The sequence below is a fragment of the Chiloscyllium plagiosum genome, unplaced genomic scaffold, assembly GCF_037043375.1.
Source record: "Chiloscyllium plagiosum isolate Xiang-an unplaced genomic scaffold, Cpla_swu_hap1 HiC_scaffold_24, whole genome shotgun sequence".
Lineage (NCBI taxonomy): Eukaryota > Metazoa > Chordata > Chondrichthyes > Orectolobiformes > Hemiscylliidae > Chiloscyllium > Chiloscyllium plagiosum.
In genome coordinates this window covers 47,863,252-47,883,906 of record NW_028270162.1, presented here as the reverse complement: position 1 = coordinate 47,883,906, position 20,655 = coordinate 47,863,252, and the positions used below count along the sequence as shown (strand labels likewise).

General features: G+C 45.2%; 1 protein-coding gene across 2 annotated transcripts; it reads left to right on the top strand.

Moving 5' to 3' along the window:
* The first annotated feature begins 16,369 nt into the window (after positions 1-16,369).
* Positions 16,370-20,394, top strand: LOC122562482 (cytochrome c oxidase subunit 6A, mitochondrial-like). 2 transcript variants are annotated; one of them, XM_043715319.2, is made up of 3 exons: positions 16,370-16,527; positions 17,753-17,898; positions 20,145-20,394. In XM_043715319.2, exons 1-3 carry the CDS (start codon positions 16,437-16,439, stop codon positions 20,235-20,237), a joined length of 330 nt encoding a protein of 109 aa, XP_043571254.2. In that variant the 5' UTR covers positions 16,370-16,436; the 3' UTR covers positions 20,238-20,394. The 2 variants fall into 2 exon arrangements, with proteins under 2 accessions (XP_043571254.2, XP_043571255.2); XM_043715320.2 differs by having other exon boundaries at positions 16,376-16,527; positions 17,756-17,898.
* The last annotated feature ends 261 nt before the right edge of the window (positions 20,395-20,655 follow it).

Genomic DNA, 20,655 nt, shown 5'->3' with positions numbered 1-20,655 from the left:
CCCTTCCCCAACTGTCGCACTGAACCCTTTTAACTGTTAACGGCTTCCTCTTTACCCCCCACTGTCCTCCTAAAGTCTGCTGCAAAGTAGATATCGATCTCCCATTGGTATCCAGGGTGGGTTTTGAGGATGGCTGGATAGTCTGGTATGAATGTAAAGACCATCATTGACTGAGTTGGAATTTATTTTCCACGGCTGATTGTCCTGAAGAAGTTGGTGTTTGAGCTACTTACTTGAACTGCTGCGTTGGTCCATTCGGTCCAGGCCGACGCACAATACTGCTAGGGACGAGTTCCAGGATTTTGACCCAGCAACAGTTCACGCAGTCTCTGAACAGAACAGTACATGTACAAGAAGTTGGCCTGTTCACAGTTTCACTTTCCCACATGTGCACGGTTCTAGAATTTCACACATGAAGGTTTCTGGATTGTGTACGTGTATGTCTGTCTGTGTGCTTGCCCATGTGTACCTTATTTTCCGAATCAACCTGTTCGGGGATATCATTACATGCAGTATCATTGCACACAGCTGAAGCAGGTGGGATATGAACCTGGGCCTAATAGTCCAGAGGCAGGGACATTACCACTATGCCATGAGAGCCTAGTCCACGTGCACATTTATCTGTGTGTGTATGCAACTCCAACTGTGTCTGGGTATCAGCAGATACTGGCTTTTATACATTTTTTCTTTTTTCTCTTTACCCCCACACTACCACCTAACAGCAGTAGTGCTTATATTTTCCCCAGCACCCATGGTGTGTGTGTGCAGGTGTGAGACACAGTGAAGAACAACAGGAGTTTAAATCTTTATTTGTATTCCACCACCACCACCACTGGAAGAAAAGAAACACTTGAGTGTACTGGCTTTTATATTGTGTTCAAAATAGATTTGCTGATTGTACATTCATTTATCATTCACCTGAATAAAGTGCCATTTATTTGATGCTACAATTTCCATTAATTTTACTACTACCACAACCTCTGTGTCAAACTCTGAATATTAGTAATAAGTAATCTCTTGATAAGTTAAATGTGGAAAAGCCTAGAATGAACTTTGGCTCCTGGTCCAGATGAAGCCTCAATTTTAACATTCTTATCCTTCTGTTCAAATCCTCTGTGGTCTTATCCACCTTCAGGATCTTACACTAACCACACAGTCCTCCAATAACACTGAGTTCCTACAGTTTGATCCTGTTCAATATCCTGCTTCTCCATCAGTTGTCAAGTCTCTGGGATTCCTACCCTAAACCTCCCATCTCTTTAAAGCCAGTCCATAAAACTTCCCTGTTTTACCAGGTCACCCACCCTATTAGCTTTGTCTGCAGCTCGGTGCCAAGGTAACATTCCTATGAGGCAACCATTACACTCCACGCACAGGACACGTGGGAGTTGTTAATGTGCTGAAATACTCAGCAGGTGAGGAAGTATCCACGGATACAGAAACAGAATTACCCATTGTCACATTGAAAGAATTTAAAGATGTAAGAGTTTTGAAGCAAGTACAGAAGGACAGGAGTTAGCGCTGGAGAGGGAAAGGGAGGGAAAACAAAATGGAAAGCCTGCTGGAGGAGGGGTGTAATTGAAATCTGACCAAGGGTGGGATCACGGTAAATGGCAAGAGGGAATGAGAATCGAATAAGTAATAAAATAAGGTAGGCCAAAAATAGCTGTAAATATCAAACATTATACTGACTGAAAGAAATGGGAGCAGTGGAAATAATTGTAGGACATGGTTTTCTGCCTGTGAGTTATTGAAGCTGAGGTTGTGTTGTTTGTGTTTCCTGTGAATGTAGGAGGCTGGAGTCAGAACGGTCACAGTTGGAGTGGGCTGAAAAATTAAAAGTGACTGGAAACTCAGGGTCATGCTTGGAGACTGAATGGAGGTGGTCAAGTGGTGTATGAAGACCATGCCTTTAAACAGGGTTCTCCTTTAAGGATTCCAATGTCGTGACTCTACAATTAGGCTGTTGTGGGTTTGCAAGCTGCACGAACAGAAATCAATTGCTTTTCTGTGGTGTCTGCACCATAACTAGTAATGTCTTCCACAGTCTTAAATAAATTAACCCCTGGAGTTATTCATTTCCTGATAAGTGACTGAATATTGGATCATTATCATTAACATGACATGGTGAACAGCGATGGTGAACAGCGATGGTAAACAGCGATGGTAAACAACTGGGAGAAAGTGCGGACTGCAGATGCTGGAGTTCAGAGTCAAAACGTGAGGTGCTGGAGAAGCACAGCCGGTCAGTCAGCATCCAAAGAGCAGGAGAGTTGACATTTCAAGCATAAGCTCTTCATCAGGAATGTGGGAGTGCCCAAGGGGGCTGAGAGATAAATGGGAGGGGTGTGGGGCTGCAGGGAAGGTAGCTGGGAAAGCAATAGGTAGGTGAAGGTGGTGGGATAATTGTGATAGGTCAGAGTGATGGTAAACATCATGCTGATGGGACCTATCGTGTTTCAACAGTAAGTAAGCATATTAATCTACAGGTAGAACACATGGCTGACAGTCCCATATCGTGCTAATGCATAGCCAAGCCTCAGTATCTTTGTTTGTCACAGCTTTCGAGAGTGTTGAATACACAGTTTGCTGGTAAACAGACAAATTCCTACTGAGAAGCCAGTTCACTTGCAAAACGCGCGTGGTCAGTGTGTGTGCTGGATCAAAAACAAAGAAGGGAAGGTTAGTGGCATTTTGTTAAAATGTCCATAAACCTCCCGAGTTTCAAATGGGACACAGCAGACCTCCTGAAAGAATTCAAAATGTTCAAGCAGCGTTTAGAACAATGAGGCAGAGCCTTCCCAGCTCCTGAACGATGTGGATGTTGATGAGTCAATTGGGACGATAAAGTGAGATTGGCAGAAATAAGGCGTTAATGACTAGAAAATCTGATCCTTCAAACCAGGTTTGTACGACAATTTGAACTTTGCTAGTGAATGGAAGCAGGCTTTAAGTGCTCCATTATTACCCAATATCACTTTGTTGATAAGCAGTTTCCTATTTTCCCACCAGCCAGATAGAAAGCAGACAGTGGTAAAAACAATGACTGCAGATGCTGGAAACCAGATTCTGGATCAGTGGTGCTGGAAGAGCACAGCAATTCAGGCAGCATCCGAGGACAGGCAAAATCGACGTTTCGGGCAAAAGCCCTTCATTAGGAATAAAGGCAGAGAGCCTGAAGCGTGGAGAGATAAGCTAGAGGAGGGTGGGGGTGGGGATAGAGTAGCATAGAGTACAATAGGTCAGTGGGGAAGGAGATGAAGGTGATAGATCAGGGAGGAGAGGGTGGAGTGGATAGGTGGAAAAGGAGCTGGGCAGGTCGGACAAGTCCGGACAAGTCAGAGGATCATGTTGCTGGAGGTTAGAAACTAGGATGAGGTGGGGGAAGGGGAAATGAGGAAACTGTTGAAGTCCACATTGATGCCCTGGGGTTGAAGTGTTCCGAGGCGGAAGATGAGGCGTTCTTCTTCCATGCGTCTGGTGGTGAGGGAGCGGCGGTGGAGGAGGCCCAGCACCTCCATATCCTCGGCAGAGTGGAAGGGGGAGTTGAAATGTTGAGCCACGGGGCGATTTGGTTGATTGGTGCGGGTGTCTCGGAGATGTTCCCTAAAGCGCTCTGCTAGGAGGCGCCCAGTCTCCCCAATGTAGAGGAGACTGCATCGGGAGCAACGGATACAATAAATGATATGAATTGCTGTGCTCTTCCAGCACCACTGATCCAGAAAGCAGACAGTGATGATCCCTGGCGTGGTTACGTGGTAGTTACCTAGTGGTTACCTGGTGACTTCAGCTCGCTGCTTGCTGCACCAACCCTCCATCTTAGACAACGGTCACGAAGGCCTCAGGATGTACTGCCTATACTCCCCATCCATGGAAGTTGGCACTGGACATGTACCAGGCTCACAGCACCCCCTTGGTACATCTCAGATCTATTTATGGTACAGTTCTGCACTGTAGTGCACTGTCAGCTCTCATTGCAATGTTGTTGGAGGGACACACCACACACAGAGACAGGGGGTTAAAAGGGGTCACAACTATGGCAGGGAAGTGGGGATTGGAGGGAACATGCTGGGATACAGAGGGGCAATAATTGTGAAGGGCAGGGGGACCTCAAGCGCCAAGGTGGGGAAACAATAGCACATTGGAAGACATGGGATACTGTGGGGGAGCTGAGAGTGGGGGACAATGATGGTCACAGCCATTCTAATTAGAGGGAACAGTGCAGCTCAATGGTAGGCTTGACTAAGCCACAGTCCCAGGGCTCAGGGATAATGTTGGGTGATGACGTGTTAATTTAAAGAGGTGTGTGGGAACATGGGGAAGCTCAGTGTTATCCTAATCAAGGGTCACTGGATCTGAAACTTTTAACTCTGCTTCTGTCTTCCTCTCTCTCTCTCTGTACAGATGCTGTCAAACCCTGAAGCGTTTTTCCAGCAATATCTATTTGTGAATCTCAATGTTAATGCACTCAACAACAAGGGTATTACATGAGTGCACAGAAGTGGGAACATGGAGGTTTGCGTGGGGGGGGGGGCCTCAATTACTTGGCTGTGGCTGTGACTCCCTGTGTCAAATGGAACTCATTACCCTCCATCCTTGCTTGTATCAGAAATGCAGACTGGGAAGGGCAAATGGCTACAAAGACACGATCTGGAAGGCTGTGCTAAACCGTTGTGTGGAAGTGATGTGATTGCTGACATTACTGAAGGGCCATTCTAGTTGGTATGTTCCCCATGCAGGTTCATTGGAACCGTCACCAAAGGCTCCACCACAGCAGGGGTCATCACCATCCCTGTGCTCGCAGCTCTACACAGACACAGAGAAATGGAAGAGGAACAGGAGTGCTAGCAAGTACCAGCAGCACCCTCTGGCAGCTCTGAGCAGTCCTCACCTCAAATGGTCAGGCCTGAAGCTCCTTACGGGAAACCCAGACTCTATCACCGATTTCTTTCAAAAGAGCGAGGCACAGGGTCCCCACCGACTGAGGGTGTCCCCAGACACTGTCACAGGCATGGTGCCAGATCTGCGGCCTGAAGGAGTGGGTGTTCGTCTGTCCATAAGGGCATCAACCTAGTGGCTGTGTTGAACTTTTATGTGGGAACGTGGGGAAACTCAGTGTTGTCCTAACCAAGGGTCACTGGATCTGAAACTTTAACTCTGCTTCTCTCGCTCTCTCTCTCTCTGTACAGATGCTGTCAAACCCTGAAGGGTTTCTCCAGCAATATCTGTTTGTGAAGCTCAATGCTAATGCACTCAACAGCAAGGGTATTACATGAGTGCACAGAAGTGGGAACATGGAGGTTTGGGGAATGGGGCCTCGATTACTTAGCTGGCTCTTTCCAGGGATCCACTGAAGACCTGTGTGGGATCTCTCAATCTGCAGCCTGAGCTGTAGGCCTCACCAACACAACTGACTTCCCTGAGGTTCAGGGTGCTATAGCTAATGGGCATGTTGCATTGAGAGGATCATATCATGACTTAATGACCTGGAAACAATTACATTTCATGAATGTGCCAGTTGAAATAACTCCACAAAGGCCAGTCTCGCATCACTAAGCCACCCTTTATTAACACATGCACAGTAATTGACACTGTCCCAGCTTCCTCACAGCCAGTCTCAGAGTGAACAGAAACTCTGACACTCCTGTTTATATCTGTGAGTCAGGGCTCCCTAATTCGACCAGCCCCACTCAGGGACCTCATATTCTATGAGGTCCACCTGGCTGACTCTATTCCAGGCCGCCTACTTGCGGAACGTTTCAGAGAACACCTCTGGGACACCCGGACCAACCAACCCAACCACCCCGTAGCCCAACACTTTAACTCCCCCTCCCACTCCACCAAGGACATGCAGGTCCTTGGACTCCTCCATCGCCAGACCGTGGCAACACAACGGTTGGAGGAAGAGTGCCTCATCTTCTGCCTGGGAACCCTCCAAACACAAGGGATGAACTCTGATTTCTCCAGTTTCCTCATTTCCCCTCCGCCCACCTTGTCTCAGTCAAATCCCTTGAACTCAGCACCGCCTTCCTAACCTGCAATCATCTTCCTGACCTCTCCGCCCCCACCCCACTCCGGCCTATCACCCTCACCTTGACCTCCCTCCACCTACCGCATTTCCAAAGCCCCTTCCCCCAAGTCCCTCCTCTCTACCTTTTATCTTAGCCTGCTGGACACACTTTCCACATTCCTGAAGAAGGGCTTATGCCCGAAACGTCGATTCTCCTGTTCCTTGGATGCTGCCTGACCTGCTGCGCTTTTCCAGCAATACATTTTCAGCTCTGATCTCCAGCATCTGCGGCCCTTACTTTCTCCTCTGACCCCATTCCAATCACTACACAAGTCATCTGTGATCAATGGTTCCACATCTTAGAGGTCTATACCAGATACCCTGGGAACTGCTGGGATGCCTGTATCCCAGAGCACTCTCAGGTTCCTGCTATGTTTGTAGGGTCGGATATCTTACAAGGCTGGTTGCTGGGAGACAAGGGCTACCCTCTAGAATCAGGCCTGATGGTTACACATTCTCTCGGGTGATGGGTATATTGCAGCCCGTTCTTTCACCAGGAGCAGATGATAGTCCTCCTGAAGGTGAGGTTCTGAGGTTGGAATGAGTCTGGCGATGGAGCCTCGCAGTACATTACAGTTGGAGTTTGCACTGGTGAAAGAGTAACATCCCTTTAGACAGGACTCCAGGATAGGAAGGCACGAAGGACAGGTATAACAATACACTTACAAATGTGAAATTTGCAATGAAAAAGAAGTCATTCCACATTTGTGCCCTCAGAATGTTTTTTTTCGGTTTCCTTCCCATATGTATCTGGTGAAGGGCTGCACCGAACTGGCAATGTTTGATTGGCAATATGTTTGGGCTTTAAAACTGGCATGGGCACCAGGAATCCTGCAAAGTTCCGGGAGTGGTGAGTATGTCCAACTTCGACAAGTAGGACACCACAGAACTAACAAAGTGAGTTCTGGAGAACAGCAAGAAGACATGCTAGAGCCCACAGAGAGAAACCCACCATGAAACATGCCAAGGTATACACTTAGTCAAATTCCGGAAAGATTCAGCCCGTGCTTTCTAGATTTGGTCATGTTGATACAGGAAGACCAAGACATAAAGATTTGTTTAGCAACTGAAAAGTTTACATAGTTTTAACACATCAGGATTAATTGGCAAACAGCTGAGAGATCTCCAAAGGAGAAGACTGGGTCAGTCAGATTTAACATCCATAAGCACCAACTAGAATTCACTTAAACTGGAGCCTGCAGAGTCTATTGACCAACTTATGAGTAGATGCTGCGTAAAGGGCTCATTGTGTGATATTTTCACACAGGGAATTAACAAAGAAAATTGTCAAGCTTTCCAGAAAGACTTGCTAGAAAAATTCGTAAGGTCACTTTAACTCTAATTGTAAGATTGATGTCAATTCCAGTGATAGACTGAGCTTGAGAAAGCCTGTTTAAAGTTTACACGACCTGATTAACTACAAAAACCATTCCAGGTACAAATATGTTTTTGTACCTTCCTGATGAAGGGCTTTTGCCCGAAACGTCGATTTTGCCTGTCCTCGGATGCTGCCTGAATTGCTGTGCTCTTCCAGCACCACTGATCCAGAATCTGGTTTCCAGCATCTGCAGTCATTGTTTTTACCTCACAAATATGTTTTTGCAAGGTTTACAAAATTTGTTATGTTTACCATAACAGGTCTAAGTAAATGATACTGAATAAAAACAGTGATATTCAGCCTTATCCATGTTGGTGCCAACTCATGACTCAGGTTAACCTGTACTTGATACAAGTCTCCAATTCGGTTTTTTGACTGAAGTTCTTTTTCTGTTTTCAATCTTTTTTGTGCCTCAAACTATTAAAACTCCCAGCCTTATTAACTCTTACTAGTCACTAACCCTGTGCATGATCAAAAGGTCCCTGAAACCTGGCTGATTAGTGCATGAATGGTTTATGATCAGTCTCAAATTTGCTAAACAATATCTGCCATATTCCTGATTAGTTTTGTTATCTTAATGTCTAATAATCCATCATTGAGTACAGATTTTACAATCAGTTTATTCAACCAACCCAGGGAGGGATCCACTTCAGTTTTAAACCAAAGTAAACTCCAAAGTATACAGAAAGTTGAGTGTTGTCATCCAATTAGCATCGTGTTATCCAAATTCCAGTCTTCCTTCATGCTGAGAGATGTGTCCATTTTATGTCATAAGTTAATGTTGTTAAAATCTACTTCACCAATACAGGGAATAATCAACCTTTCCCTAGATGTAATGTTACCAGTTTCCCCCTTCCACCCCAAAGCCTTCTTAGAAGCTCTTTTTTAAATGAATCTTACTTCCTACTTACTGTAGAAATCCTGCAGCCTTTAAGATGCACAGGGTTTATTTGACACAAAGTTGAAATCTGTTTTTGCTTTTAATCTGGAAATATCATTTAGTCTTTCCAGTCCAAAATCTAAATTGATTCCAACAGTTTCCCCCCATGGCTCCATGGCCTAGGCCAGTGAAGTTCCTTTACTGTCTATCCTGGTCAGGTTTCCAGGCAATGGGTCAAACCATCTGCACCATCAGTCCCTGATTTCATGCCCTGTTGTCTTAATTCTGCATCCCCATTACCATCTTCTGTACAATAATTTTGCCATGTTAGATATAAAATGAATATATGACAACCAGAGCATTGTAGACAATTCTAATCCATAGGTGTATCTATACATTCATTCCCCAATTCCATAGCTCCCCCTCCATCGGGGGTAACAATGTTACTGACTAAGCCCTGAGTCTGCTTTTGGAGTCTACAGTACGTTCTACACACTCACCACGCCTCACCCTGGATTATGGTGAGGCGTTCAGGTAAATGTGGCATAATACTTGTTTAGGTATTACATCAAGTTGTCTTTTGTACTTTCCTCAACCTGAGCAGTAACTGTTTCTCTTTACAAATTTCAACCAATTCTAACCTTGTCCCTGCAGGGGGAAGCACCAGAGTGATTGTAAGTGGGGCACGTTTGGGTGTTCTTGTACCAAAACAAAAAAATGCCTTGTGGTAATACAATATCTCCCATCACCCAGAGATGCAGCTTGCAGTGGCTGTTTTGTCGCCCACATTGACCATTGTACAATTAGTTGTAGTATTGGATCCACACCTTGCTTCTTCTGTATGTCAGGTGAAGACATATGACTGAAGTGGCTTCTGTATCACCTCCCTCTCATGTGCTATTAACTATATTACACATTATTGCTGGGACCAGAGTTCCAGCATATCACAGAACTAGGGAATGTAGACAGGGCTTTAAACTAAATGGGGGGGTGGGGGTGGGGGGGTGGGAGTTCAGTTATCGGGCAAATTAGAAAACCCGAGTTAAAGGAGGAGGTAACAGTGGAGAACTTAGGGGAGATTATTAAAATCTCCAGCACAGTCACAAATAGGACAGATTGTATGGACAGGGTTAGCAATCAAACTTCCAGCACACTGGACAGAAGAATGACAATGAGAAGAGGGATGGTTAATATAGCACTGAAGGGGTTATATCTGAATGCATGCAGTATATGGAGTAAGGTAAATGAGCTTGTGGTGCAGATCGAAATTGGGTCCCGGTGGGCATCACGGAGATGTGGCCGCAAGGGTATCAGGATTAGGAGCTGAAAATGTGTTGCTGGAAAAGCGCAGCAGGTCAGGCAGCATCCAAGGAGCAGGAGAATCGACGTTTGGGGCATGAGCCCTTCTTCAGGATTGGGAGCTGAATATTCAAGGATATACATCCTATCGCAAAAAAATAGGCAGGTGAGCCGAGGGGGTGGAGTTGCCTTATTAGTAAGAAATGAAATTAAATCAACGGTAAGAAACGGTGTAGAGTCAGATGGTATAGAATCTGTGTGGGTAGAATTGAGGTAAAGAAACCATAGTTAGAGTTATGTACAGGCCTTCAAACGATACTCAGGTGCTGGCTACACCAAGAGATAGAAGAGATGTGCAGGAAAGGCAAAGTTACAGTGATAATGGGGGATTTCAATATGCAGGGGGGAGTGGGAAAGTCAGGTTGGTAGTGGTTCGCAAGGAAAGGAATTTGTGGAATGTCTACAGGATGGCTTTTGGAGCAGCTTGTGCACCCACCAGGAACAGGCAATCCTGGACTTAGTGTTGTGCAATGAGGCAGACTTGATAAGGGAGCTTAAGGTGAAGGAACCCTCAGGAGACAGTGAGCATAATATGATTGAATTTACTCTGCAATTTGAAAGGGACAAGATAGAATCAGTATGACAGCTGAATAAAGGCAACTACAGCGGCATGAGGGAGGAGCTGATAGAATTGACTGGGAGAGGAGCCGAGCAGTGGAACGGCAAAGACAGGAGTGTCTGGGAGTAATTCAGGAGACACAGCAGAGATTCATCCCGAGGGAAAAGAAGCATGGTACAGGGAGGATGAGGCAACCTTAGCTGACTGGGGAAGTCAGGGATAGCATAAAAGCAAAAGAAAAAGCATATAATGTGGCGAAGGGCAGTGGGAAACCAGAGGATTGGGAAGCTTACAAAGACCAACAGAGGGCGATAAAAAAAGGAATAAGGAGGGAGAAGATTAAATATGAGGGTAAGCTGGCCAGTAATATAAGGGAAGATTGTAAGAGTTTCTTTAGATATATAAAGAGCAAAAGAGAGGCAAAAGTGAACATTGGACCACTGGAAAATGACGCTGGAGTGATAATAGTGGGGAATAATGAAATGGCTGAGGCACTGAATAATTACTTTGAATAGTCTTCAAAGTGGAAGGCATGAGTAACATCCTAAAAATTCAAGAGAGTGAGGGGACAGAGCTGAGTATGGTGGCCATCACCAAGGGGAAGGTGCTAGAAAAACTGAATGGCCTGAAGGTGGATAAATCACCTGGACCAGATGGACTACACCCCAGAGTTCGAAGGGAGATAGCTGAAGAGATTACGGAGGCATTAGTGGTGATCTTTCAGGAATTGCTAGAATTCTTTGAGGAAGTAATGAGCAGGTTAGACCAAGGAGAGCCAATGAATGTTATCTACCCGGACTTCAAGAAGGCCTTTGACAAGGTGCTGCACAGGAGGCTACTGAGTAAGATAAGGGCCCATGGTGTTAGAGGCAAGGTGCTAGAAGCCTGGCTGTCTGGCAGAAAGTAGAGAGTGGGAATAAAAGGGTCCTTCTCAGCATGGCAGCCAGTGACAAGTGGTGTTCTGTAAGGCTCAGTATTGGGACTACAACTTTTCACTTTATATATTAACAATCGAGATGAAGGAACTTGAGGGCATTCTGGCTAAGTTTGCAGAATATACAAAGACAGGTAGAGGGACAGGTAGCATTGAGGAGGTGGGGAGGCTCCAGAAGGATTGGGGCTGAAAGTTTATTGCTGGAACAGCACAGCAGGTCAGGCAGCATCTAGGGAACAGAAGATTCGACGTTTCAGGCACATGCCCTTCTTCAGGAATCCAGAATCCAGAAGGATTGGGACAGGTTAGGAGAATGGGCAATGAAATGGCACATGGAGTACAACGTGGGAAAGTGTGAGATCATGTACTTTGATTGGAGGAATAGAGGCATGGACTGTTTTCTAAATGGGGAGAAAATTCAGAGGTCTGAAGTGCAAAGGGACTTGGGAATTCTAGTCCAGGATTCTCTCAAGGTAAACTTGCAGGTTGAGTCAGTAGTTGGAAACACAAATGCAATGATGACATTTATTTTGAGAGAACTTGAATATAAAAGCAGGGATGGACTTCTGAGGCTCTATAAAGCTCTGGTCAGACCACTTTTGAAGTATTGTGTGCAGTTTTGGTCCCCATATCTCAGTAAGGATGTACTGGCCGTGGAATAGGTTCAGAGGAGGTTCACAAGAATGGTTCCAGGAATGAAAAACTTAACATTTGAGAATCATTTGAGGACTCTGGGCCTATACTCGATGGAGGATGAGGGGGGATCTAATTGAAACTTACAGAATACTGAATGGCATGGACAGAGTAGATGTTAGGAAGATGTTTCCATTGATAGGAGAGACTAAGACTTTTTAGAACATAGATAAGGAGAAACCTTTTCAGCAAGTGGGTGATGAATCTATGAACTTCGTTGCCACAGAAGGCTGTGGAGGCCAAGTCATTGTGCATATTTAAACTGAGATAAGATAGGTTCTTGGGTATCAAGGGTTACAGGGAGAAAGTGGGAGAATGGGGTTGAGAAACTTATTGGCCATGATTGAATGGTGGAACACACTCAATGGGCTGAATGACCTAATTTCTGCTCCTATGTCTTATGGTTGTACGGTCTTATTGTGTATGGTGGTACATTAAGATATTTTTTAGATCAGATTAGATTACTTACAGTGTGGAAACAGGCCCTTCGGCCCAAGTCCACACCAACCCTCCGATCTTGCATAATGATTCCCCTAATGTCTCCTATGCTATCTACCCTTCTGGGCACTGCTTTAAGTAACAAAAAATATCAACACAACACCATTTATTTACATAACACTTCTCTACTTCACATTCAGCAACAGTTCTTTATACACATGTTAGACCAGTGGTTGAGAAAATCATTCAAGTATCTCCTGGAGTTAGAAAATTGGATACCTCAGTGTACAGGAGTTTAAAAATTGCAGACCAGAAGTGTTTGGTTATTTGAAGCTAAGAAGGTTTAAGCTCAATAAAAGCCAAAAGAACTGCGGATGCAGTAAATCAGAAACCAAAACAGAAATTGTTGGAAAAGCTCAGCACCTCTGGCAGCATTTGTGGAGAGAGATCAGAATTAATGTTTTGGGTTGTGTGAGCCTTCCTCAGAACTCAGTCTACCCAAAATGCTAACTCTGATCTCTCTCCACAGATGCTGCCAGACTTGCTGAGCTTTTCCAGCAATTTCTGTTTTTGAAACATTAAGCTCAGTTGTGTGAATAATCAAGGAAAAGGCTATCAAGTTCTCAAGAGACAGTTAAGTCAAACCTGGAAATGTGATAGAGAAGGGTATCTCTGGTACTTGAGTCTTGTATATCTCTGGTATTTGAGTACTGCAGAGAGATGGCATTGGGAAACAATGGGATTTTCATTTGCTCGGTGTTCTGAAATCTTTCAGACTGTTGTATGTAAACAGCTTGGTTTGTTCTATTTTATTCATTCCTTTTGCATAATAAACTTCTATATTATTGTTGCAACCACATGTGCAGTTTTGTGTTTTATTGTCAAACCACGTCATTCAATAAAGAAAGATCTGTCAAGAGCAGACTTCAGTCTGGGATCAGACTTGTCCAGTAGTAACATCAGTTGTGATCATGCCACCTGCTGGACCAGCAATTGTGGGTGTATTAGTATGCTGCAACCTCACACTAGTTACAATCCATAGAATCAGTCAGACATTAGAGACACAACAGAAATAGCTGATTATTCAATAAATATGAAAGGAGAACAGAATGCTTCACACTTTTTTTCAGAATCAGGTGAACTAAAATGTCAGATCTCTGCTAGGGAGCGAAGAAAAGAAAAGAAGTCTCAACCACGAACTCAGGTTACCATCAAACTTTGAGATGATTAAATCTTTAGGAGATATCTCTGCTCAACTTTCAGGATGAATTACAAGCTCTCTACCATCAATTCAAAGAAAAGATTGCCCATTGTGAAGGAGGAACCTGCACACAAATAGCTCAGGCTCAGCAGGAACAGCTGCAGAAACATCAGCTTGAGCTCAAAGCAATGCTGGAAGAAATGACAGACCTGCAAAACAGGTAGAAATGCATAGCACACACACAAGCGGGAGCTGCAAATTACTCATGAGCCAATACATTCTGAAATAAACGAATGAACTGAAGCAAATCAACTCAAGAAGGATATAGAGGAAAGCAAATAATCACTGAGGAAGAACTGGACGATGTCCAGATTTCAAAAAAAAACAAGGCATAAATAGTTGGTGAGACTACTAAGTCATTAGAGTGGGTTATGAAGGAGAAAATATGTTGGATAAACAGAAGGTTAACATTTTAATAGAATTCAAAGAATCCAGAATATAAAACCAGAACTTTTAAAATGAGCTGGAAGCTCTTTTGGAACAAAACAGTAAATGCCAAGATTTCAACCACATGAAATGAGATCAATCTCATCTGGAACAAAACTTGACTGTAGAGTCCAGCAAAACTAAATTCTGGAACAGCAACTGCAGTCCATGAAAGGAAAACCTGACCAAACAAACAGCAACATGATTGTGGAAATCAATAGCACCTCCATACAGAGCTAACATCATAAGATCTGAGTATACCAGCAATATTTATTATAAACTCACATTTTATGGTGCCTTAAAGTATCTCGTGATTGCAAAAAAAACTTGAGTTGGAGAAAATTCAAAGCAAAAGTGATTGGAATCTCAGGGTCATGTTTAAGGACTCAATGGAGGTGTCCATCAAGGTCATCGGTGTTAGGGCTCCAAATTATGGAGAGACCACATTATGAACAGCAAGGAGTAAATATACAGGGGTATAACTAAGCTACTGTTTCACCTGAAAGTTTTGGAGGCTTGACAGTGGAAAGAGAGGAGGTAACAAAGCCCAAACCAGTCTCCTGCTGATAATGGAAACATGGTGAGGGAAGGGAAGAGGGTATTGGATGTGATTGAGAAGTGGTCCAGGGATCTCGGGAGAAACAGGGGAGAGGAAGATGGGTGGTGGTGGCACCTAATGGGTTTGGAAGATGAGCATTTGAGGTGACTAAGAGAGGCAGGAGAATGGGCGAAAGGTCCTAAGCACAAGAGATAGATATTTCTCATATTCCATGTTCTATTGCAGACAGTATGGCCCTGCCCTGACACTTTGACCCCGCCCATAAACCTAGATTACACCTCCTCCCACCCTGCCCCCTGTAAAAATGCCATCCCATATTCCCAATTCCTTCGCCTCCGCCGCATCTGCTCCCAGGAGGACCAATTCCACTACCGAACAACCCAAATGGCCTCCTTCTTCAAAGACGTGGTCGACGATCCTCTCCACCGCATCTCCTCTACTTCCCGCACCTTGCCCTTGAACCCCGCCCCTCCAATCGCCAACAGGATAGAACCCTACTGGTCCTCACCTTCCACCCCACCAACCTCCGGATACATCGTATCATCCTCCGTCATTTCCGTCACCTCTAAACAGACCCCACCACCAGGGATATATTTCCCTCCCCACCCCTATCAGCGTTCCGGAGAGACCACTCCCTCCGCGACTCCCTCGTCAGGTCCACACCCCCCACCAACCCAACCTCCACTCCTGGCACCTTCCCCTGCAACCGCAAGAAATGCAAAACTTGTGCGCACACCTCCCCCCTCACCTCCCTCCAATGGATCTTTCCATATCCACTGCAAATTCACCTGCACCTCCACACACATCATTTACTGCATCCGCTGCACCCAATGTGGCCTCCTCTACATTGGGGAGACAGGCCGGCTACTTGCGGAACATTTCAGAGAACACCTCTGGGACACCCGCACCAACCCAACCCAACTGCCCCGTGGCTGAACACTTTAACTCCCCCTCCCACTCCACCAAAGACATGCAGGTCCTCGGCCTCCTCCATCGCCAGACCCTGGCCACACGACGCCTGGAGGAAGGGTGCCTCATCTTCCGCCTAGGAACCCTCCAACCACAAGGGATGAATGCAGATTTCTCCAGCTTCCTCATTTCCCCTCCCCCCACCTTATCTCAGTCCCAACCCTCGGACTCAGCACCGCCTTCTTGACCTGCAATCTTCTTCCCGACCTCTCCGCGCCCACCCCCACTCCGGTCTATCACCCTCACCTTAACCTCCTTCCACCTATCGCATTCCCAACGCTCCTCCTCCAAGTCCCTCCTCCCTACCTTTTATCTTAGCCTGCTTGGCACACCCTCCTCATTCCTGAAGAAGGGCTCATGCCTGAAACGTCGACCTTCCTGCTCCATGGATGCTGCCTGACCTGCTGTGTTTTTCCAGCACCACATTATCAGCTCTGATCTCCAGTAGGTGAGCAGTCCTCACCTACTCCCGCCCACAAACCGCATGGTCCCGCCCACTACAAACCGACTCCGCCCCTACATTTTGGCCCCGCCCTGAGCATTTTGGCCCCGCCTCTACAATCAGATTTCCCCCCCTCAGTCTGACCACGCCCAATCAGTCTGACCCCGCCCTCTACCGGTATGACCACGCCCCTTCAGTCTGTCACCCCGCGCCTTCCACATACCTGCCCCGCCCCTTCAGAGTTAGCCCCGCCTCCTACAACCTGGTGCCGCCCCCTTACGTCTGGCTGCACCCCCACCACACACCCATATTTTAAAACAACACTACGGTGTTGAATGAACGGATGAAAACACTCCAGCTGCCGTCGTGTTGAGAATAAAATATTTTATTTATTTTTTTCCGTTGTGACCTCTGCCCCGGTTCGGCGTGTTTCCGGCCAGTTCCGCGCCTGCGCATTGCAGTGTGAAGATGGCGGCGATTTGGGGTCGGATGTTTCGCCGGAGCCTGAGCGGTGTCGGACAGCTGTCTGCAGCGGCCGCGGCCGAGGAGCACCAGGGGGGTGAGCACGGCCGTGGCCGGGGGTGGGGGGTTCACTGCATGGGGAGGAGGTGGACAGACCGCCTGCCCCGGGGGTAGGGGGGCGGACGCTGGCTGTGACCTTGGCCCCGCGGCCCTGTCCAGGCTCTGGATCCGCCCCGGAGTCTCTCACTGACTGCAGTCCCGGGGGTGGGGGATGTGAATGGGGAGTGGAGGAGGGGGGGGGAGGGGGAGGTGTTGTCTCCCCGCCCCCTGCCTTGGGGCCTGACTGCAGTCCGCGGTGGGGAGTGATTTGTGGGAGGGTGGGGTCTCTCTCTCTCTTCCTCCCCCACCCTCCATGTTCTTGCACAGTTAGTGATATCAACGTCGGCGCTGTTAAATAGACGGCACCTGCCCCAAACGGAAACAAAACCCGATAATTCCCTCATTGAATGTATTTCCATATTTTCTTTGGTTTAAATTACCAGTATTTAGATGCAGTGGAAGTCTGCAAGGTTACATGTGTCTGCTTATGGTTGTGGTTGCAATAATACATCTTCAATTCACTTATCGTAGTCATGTGCTGAAATATGCTAGTGCGTATTTGTTAACGGCATCTGGGTCTCATTTGTCTTCACCTTGTGTTAGATGTTAAAATCATAATGCCTGCCAGTTCTTTTTGAGTTCGAGATGAGGATGGCAGTAATGGGGAGGAATGACCTAGATGTGAACCCTTTACACCAAACTATAATCTGTTTTATTTGCTGATTTTCATCTCTTCTGAATGTTATTTGCTAATTGCTTACCAAAGCTGTTCCTTCTATGTGGTAGAGTATATGCTGCTGTTAAATTCTAGTACCCTATTGAATGCTTAACTCATTTTGTTTATCTGGATCAAATAATCCAAATGTGATCTTCAACTTGATATATATTTTACATTTTCTAGTCAACCTGTTCAGAGATGTTATGATGTAGTCCTGGTTCAGATGGGACTTGAATCCTGGTTTCCTGACTCGGAGGGGCATGTGTTCCCACTCTAAACATTGAGCGTACACTCACTAGAAACACTGGTACTATTTTGCCATTTTATTGCATTCATTGTCTAACAGTAGTGAGGCTAAAAGTGCCTGAGTACTATTGGTCAACAAAATTCACTTACAATGGGACTAAAATTGTAGTGGGATCACTTCCTTTTGGTGTAAAGGTCTCAGTATATTGTCTCCAAATATATTTGATTGGAATGTACGTTTGTTTTCCTGTCCTCCCAGCAGCCCGTATGTGGAAGATTCTGACGTTTATTGTTGCGATTCCTGGTGTAACTGTCTGCATGTTGAACTGCTACCTGAAGGCACAGCAGCACAGCCATGAGAGACATGATTTTGTTCCTTATGAACACCTCCGCATCAGGACCAAAGTGAGTACTGTATCAAACTTAAAGGATTGTTATTAACATGGAAATCTTGTGCTGTTTAACAAATAATGAAGTGCACAAAGTTGTCAAATGTAAAGTAGCAAAATTAGCATTCCTCACTTACTAATCAAATTCTTTAAAACATGAGTTCTCTGGAGATACAAATTAGTACCTGGAAAATAAGAGTAAATCACCTTATGTCTAAGGTGTTTATTAGTTACTAGAGGCAACATAATTTTGAATCTCTGTTATTCTGAACTTTGGCACAGAAACTTAAATGCCCCACTTGAAAGCCCAAACATTGATCTAAACTCTTCCTTTGGACCAGTTGGTGTAATCTGACTTCTGTTTACCATATTAAGTGAAACTGGCAATTCATAGTTGTGAACACCATAATTAATGGTGGTAATTATGGGCGGCACGGTGGCACAGTGGTTAGCACTGCTGCCTCGCAGCGCCAGAGACCCGGGTTCAATTCCCGCCTCAGGCGACTGACTGTGTGGAGTTTGCACGTTCTCCCCGTGTCTGCGTGGGTTTCCTCCGGGTGCTCCGGTTTCCTCCCACAGTCCAAAGATGTGCAGGTCAGGTAAATTGGCCATGCTAAATTGCCTGTAGTGTTAGGTAAGGGGTAAATGTAGGGGTATGGGTGGGTTGCGCTTCGGCGGGGCAATGTGGACTTGTTGGGCCGAAGGGCCTGTTTCCACACTGTAAGTAATCTAATCTAATCTAATCTAATGTTCATATTATTGAATGGTCTCCCATTAATCAAGTAACAAACCTGTGTCAATTGAAATGTGATTCATTCTTTTACATCCAGTAGTAAGGTTTCAGGGAATTGTACCATAGTACTATTCATTGAGAAATTAGTTGAAAAATGTGGCATTGAGAAAAGCACAGCCAGTCAGGCAGCATCTGCAGAGCGGGAGAGTTGACATCAACAATGGCTGATCAACGGCTTATGCCTTAAACATTGACTCTCCTGCTCCTCGGATGCTGTGCTTTCTCCAGCGCCACACTTTTCAACTCTGACTCTCCAGCATTTACACTCCTCACTTTCTCCTTATTGAGAAATTAGCTGACTCAAGCAGTTTATTCAGTTGATTCCAGTGACAACTCAGTCATACAGCATGGCAACAGACCCTTTGGTCTAACTCATCCAAGCTGACCAGATTTCCCAAACTGAACTTGTCCCACTTGCCTGCATTTGACCCAGATCCCTCTAAACCTTTCCTATTCATGGACCTGTCCAAATGTATTCAAACGTTATAACTATACCTGCATCTACCACTTCCTCTGGCAGTTCACCCTCTTTGTGAAAAGGTTGCCCATCTGGTCCCTCTTTAAATCTTTCTTCTCTCACCTTAGAATTATGCCCTCTAGTTTGAACTCCCCTATCCTAGGGAACAGACCTTTTGCTTTTCACCTTATCTATATCCATCATGATTTTAAGTTGAATTTCTCTTCCTCTTCTGGCTTCGTTAGGTGTCGAGTTGGATCTGGGTGAAGTGGGTTAATGTGGTGAAAGGTGATTTGAGGCATTCACCCTAAGATCTAAGCATCAAAATTTATCCTGCCTGTGGCGCACCTTTGATTTAAATAGCTGTTGACCCACTACCCATAGAGAAACTGTTTCTTAATTTCAATATCTCATATAAAACTGGAGAATACTTGACTGAGCCCAAGTGAAGGGTGCACTGATGAAATAAGATTGTCTTGCCCCATGAATTTCCTCTGCTGTATCTGCAGAAGAAGGCATGTAGCATGTGATAATAGGATGATTCTGGGCTGCTCTGTTAGTGGCTGGCTCACTATTGACTGGATCAGTTTGGGGGTGATAGTGTTTGAAAAGACCTGACTTTGCCAGTCCCTCTCTTTGTATAATACTCTTGTCTAATGTCATGTATGGTTGGAGATTTCAATGGATTCTCTTTTTTTTGATTTGAAGCTGAGGGGGAGTAATGACAATGGATCACAGGCATTTAAAATTTTGAAGTTAGTTTAATTTTAGTTCACATCTTCACTCGGGCACTGTCAGTACTTTTCAGTTTTATACGTGAGATACCAAAATTAATGGGTTTTAATGGGAAATTAATCTGTACGGGTAGTGGGCTAACAGGTATTTAACCAAAGGTGCTCCACAGGTCGGATAAACTTTGACACTTTGATCTTAAGCAAGGTGAATGACTTGGTCCACAATTTGCTTTCTGGAACAGTTTCACTAATGTACTGTTTTACTATTCGATCCACAGCCATTCCCTTGGGGTGATGGGACGCACTCATTCTTCCACAATCCCCATACCAATCCTCTGCCCACTGGCTGGGAAGATGCAGAGGAACATTGAAAATTTGAAGCTGAGAAGACTGGCCTTGTGTTTATGAACCATTTCTTCACATCTAAAAAGATCATGTGAATGTGTGCATTATTTTTAAAAAGCGAATATGTAATGTGTTCACCTTTAATGAGGTAACACCATAATAAATATACTGTGAAAAATTCAATTTTTGTGGCGTAAGTGAATGCTGTTGGATCAGGTGGGTTGAGCTTTAGTTAATGACTAAAATACAAGAAGTTTTAATCTGCTGTGAAGCTTTTGGGGGAATGTTCTATGTGGTGCTTGTGAGTGTAACATTTTGTAACAAGTCCAGAATAAGGCCAGCTTCTTTCTGTGCTTGGACTCCACTCATTACCAATGTTGGAAACTATTCAGACCTGGGATTTGTCACCATCTGTTCTTTGCTCCAGTAAGAAATCGATACAAA

Bases quoted from the DNA above. Each gene is read 5' to 3' on its own strand.
- LOC122562482 (XM_043715319.2), top strand. From the start codon at position 16,437: ATGGCGGCGATTTGGGGTCGGATGTTTCGCCGGAGCCTGAGCGGTGTC. The intron at 16,528-17,752 runs GTGAGCACGGCC...CTGTCCTCCCAG, and splicing joins GGCCGAGGAGCACCAGGGGG to CAGCCCGTATGTGGAAGATT. The intron at 17,899-20,144 runs GTGAGTACTGTA...TTCGATCCACAG, and splicing joins ACCTCCGCATCAGGACCAAA to CCATTCCCTTGGGGTGATGG.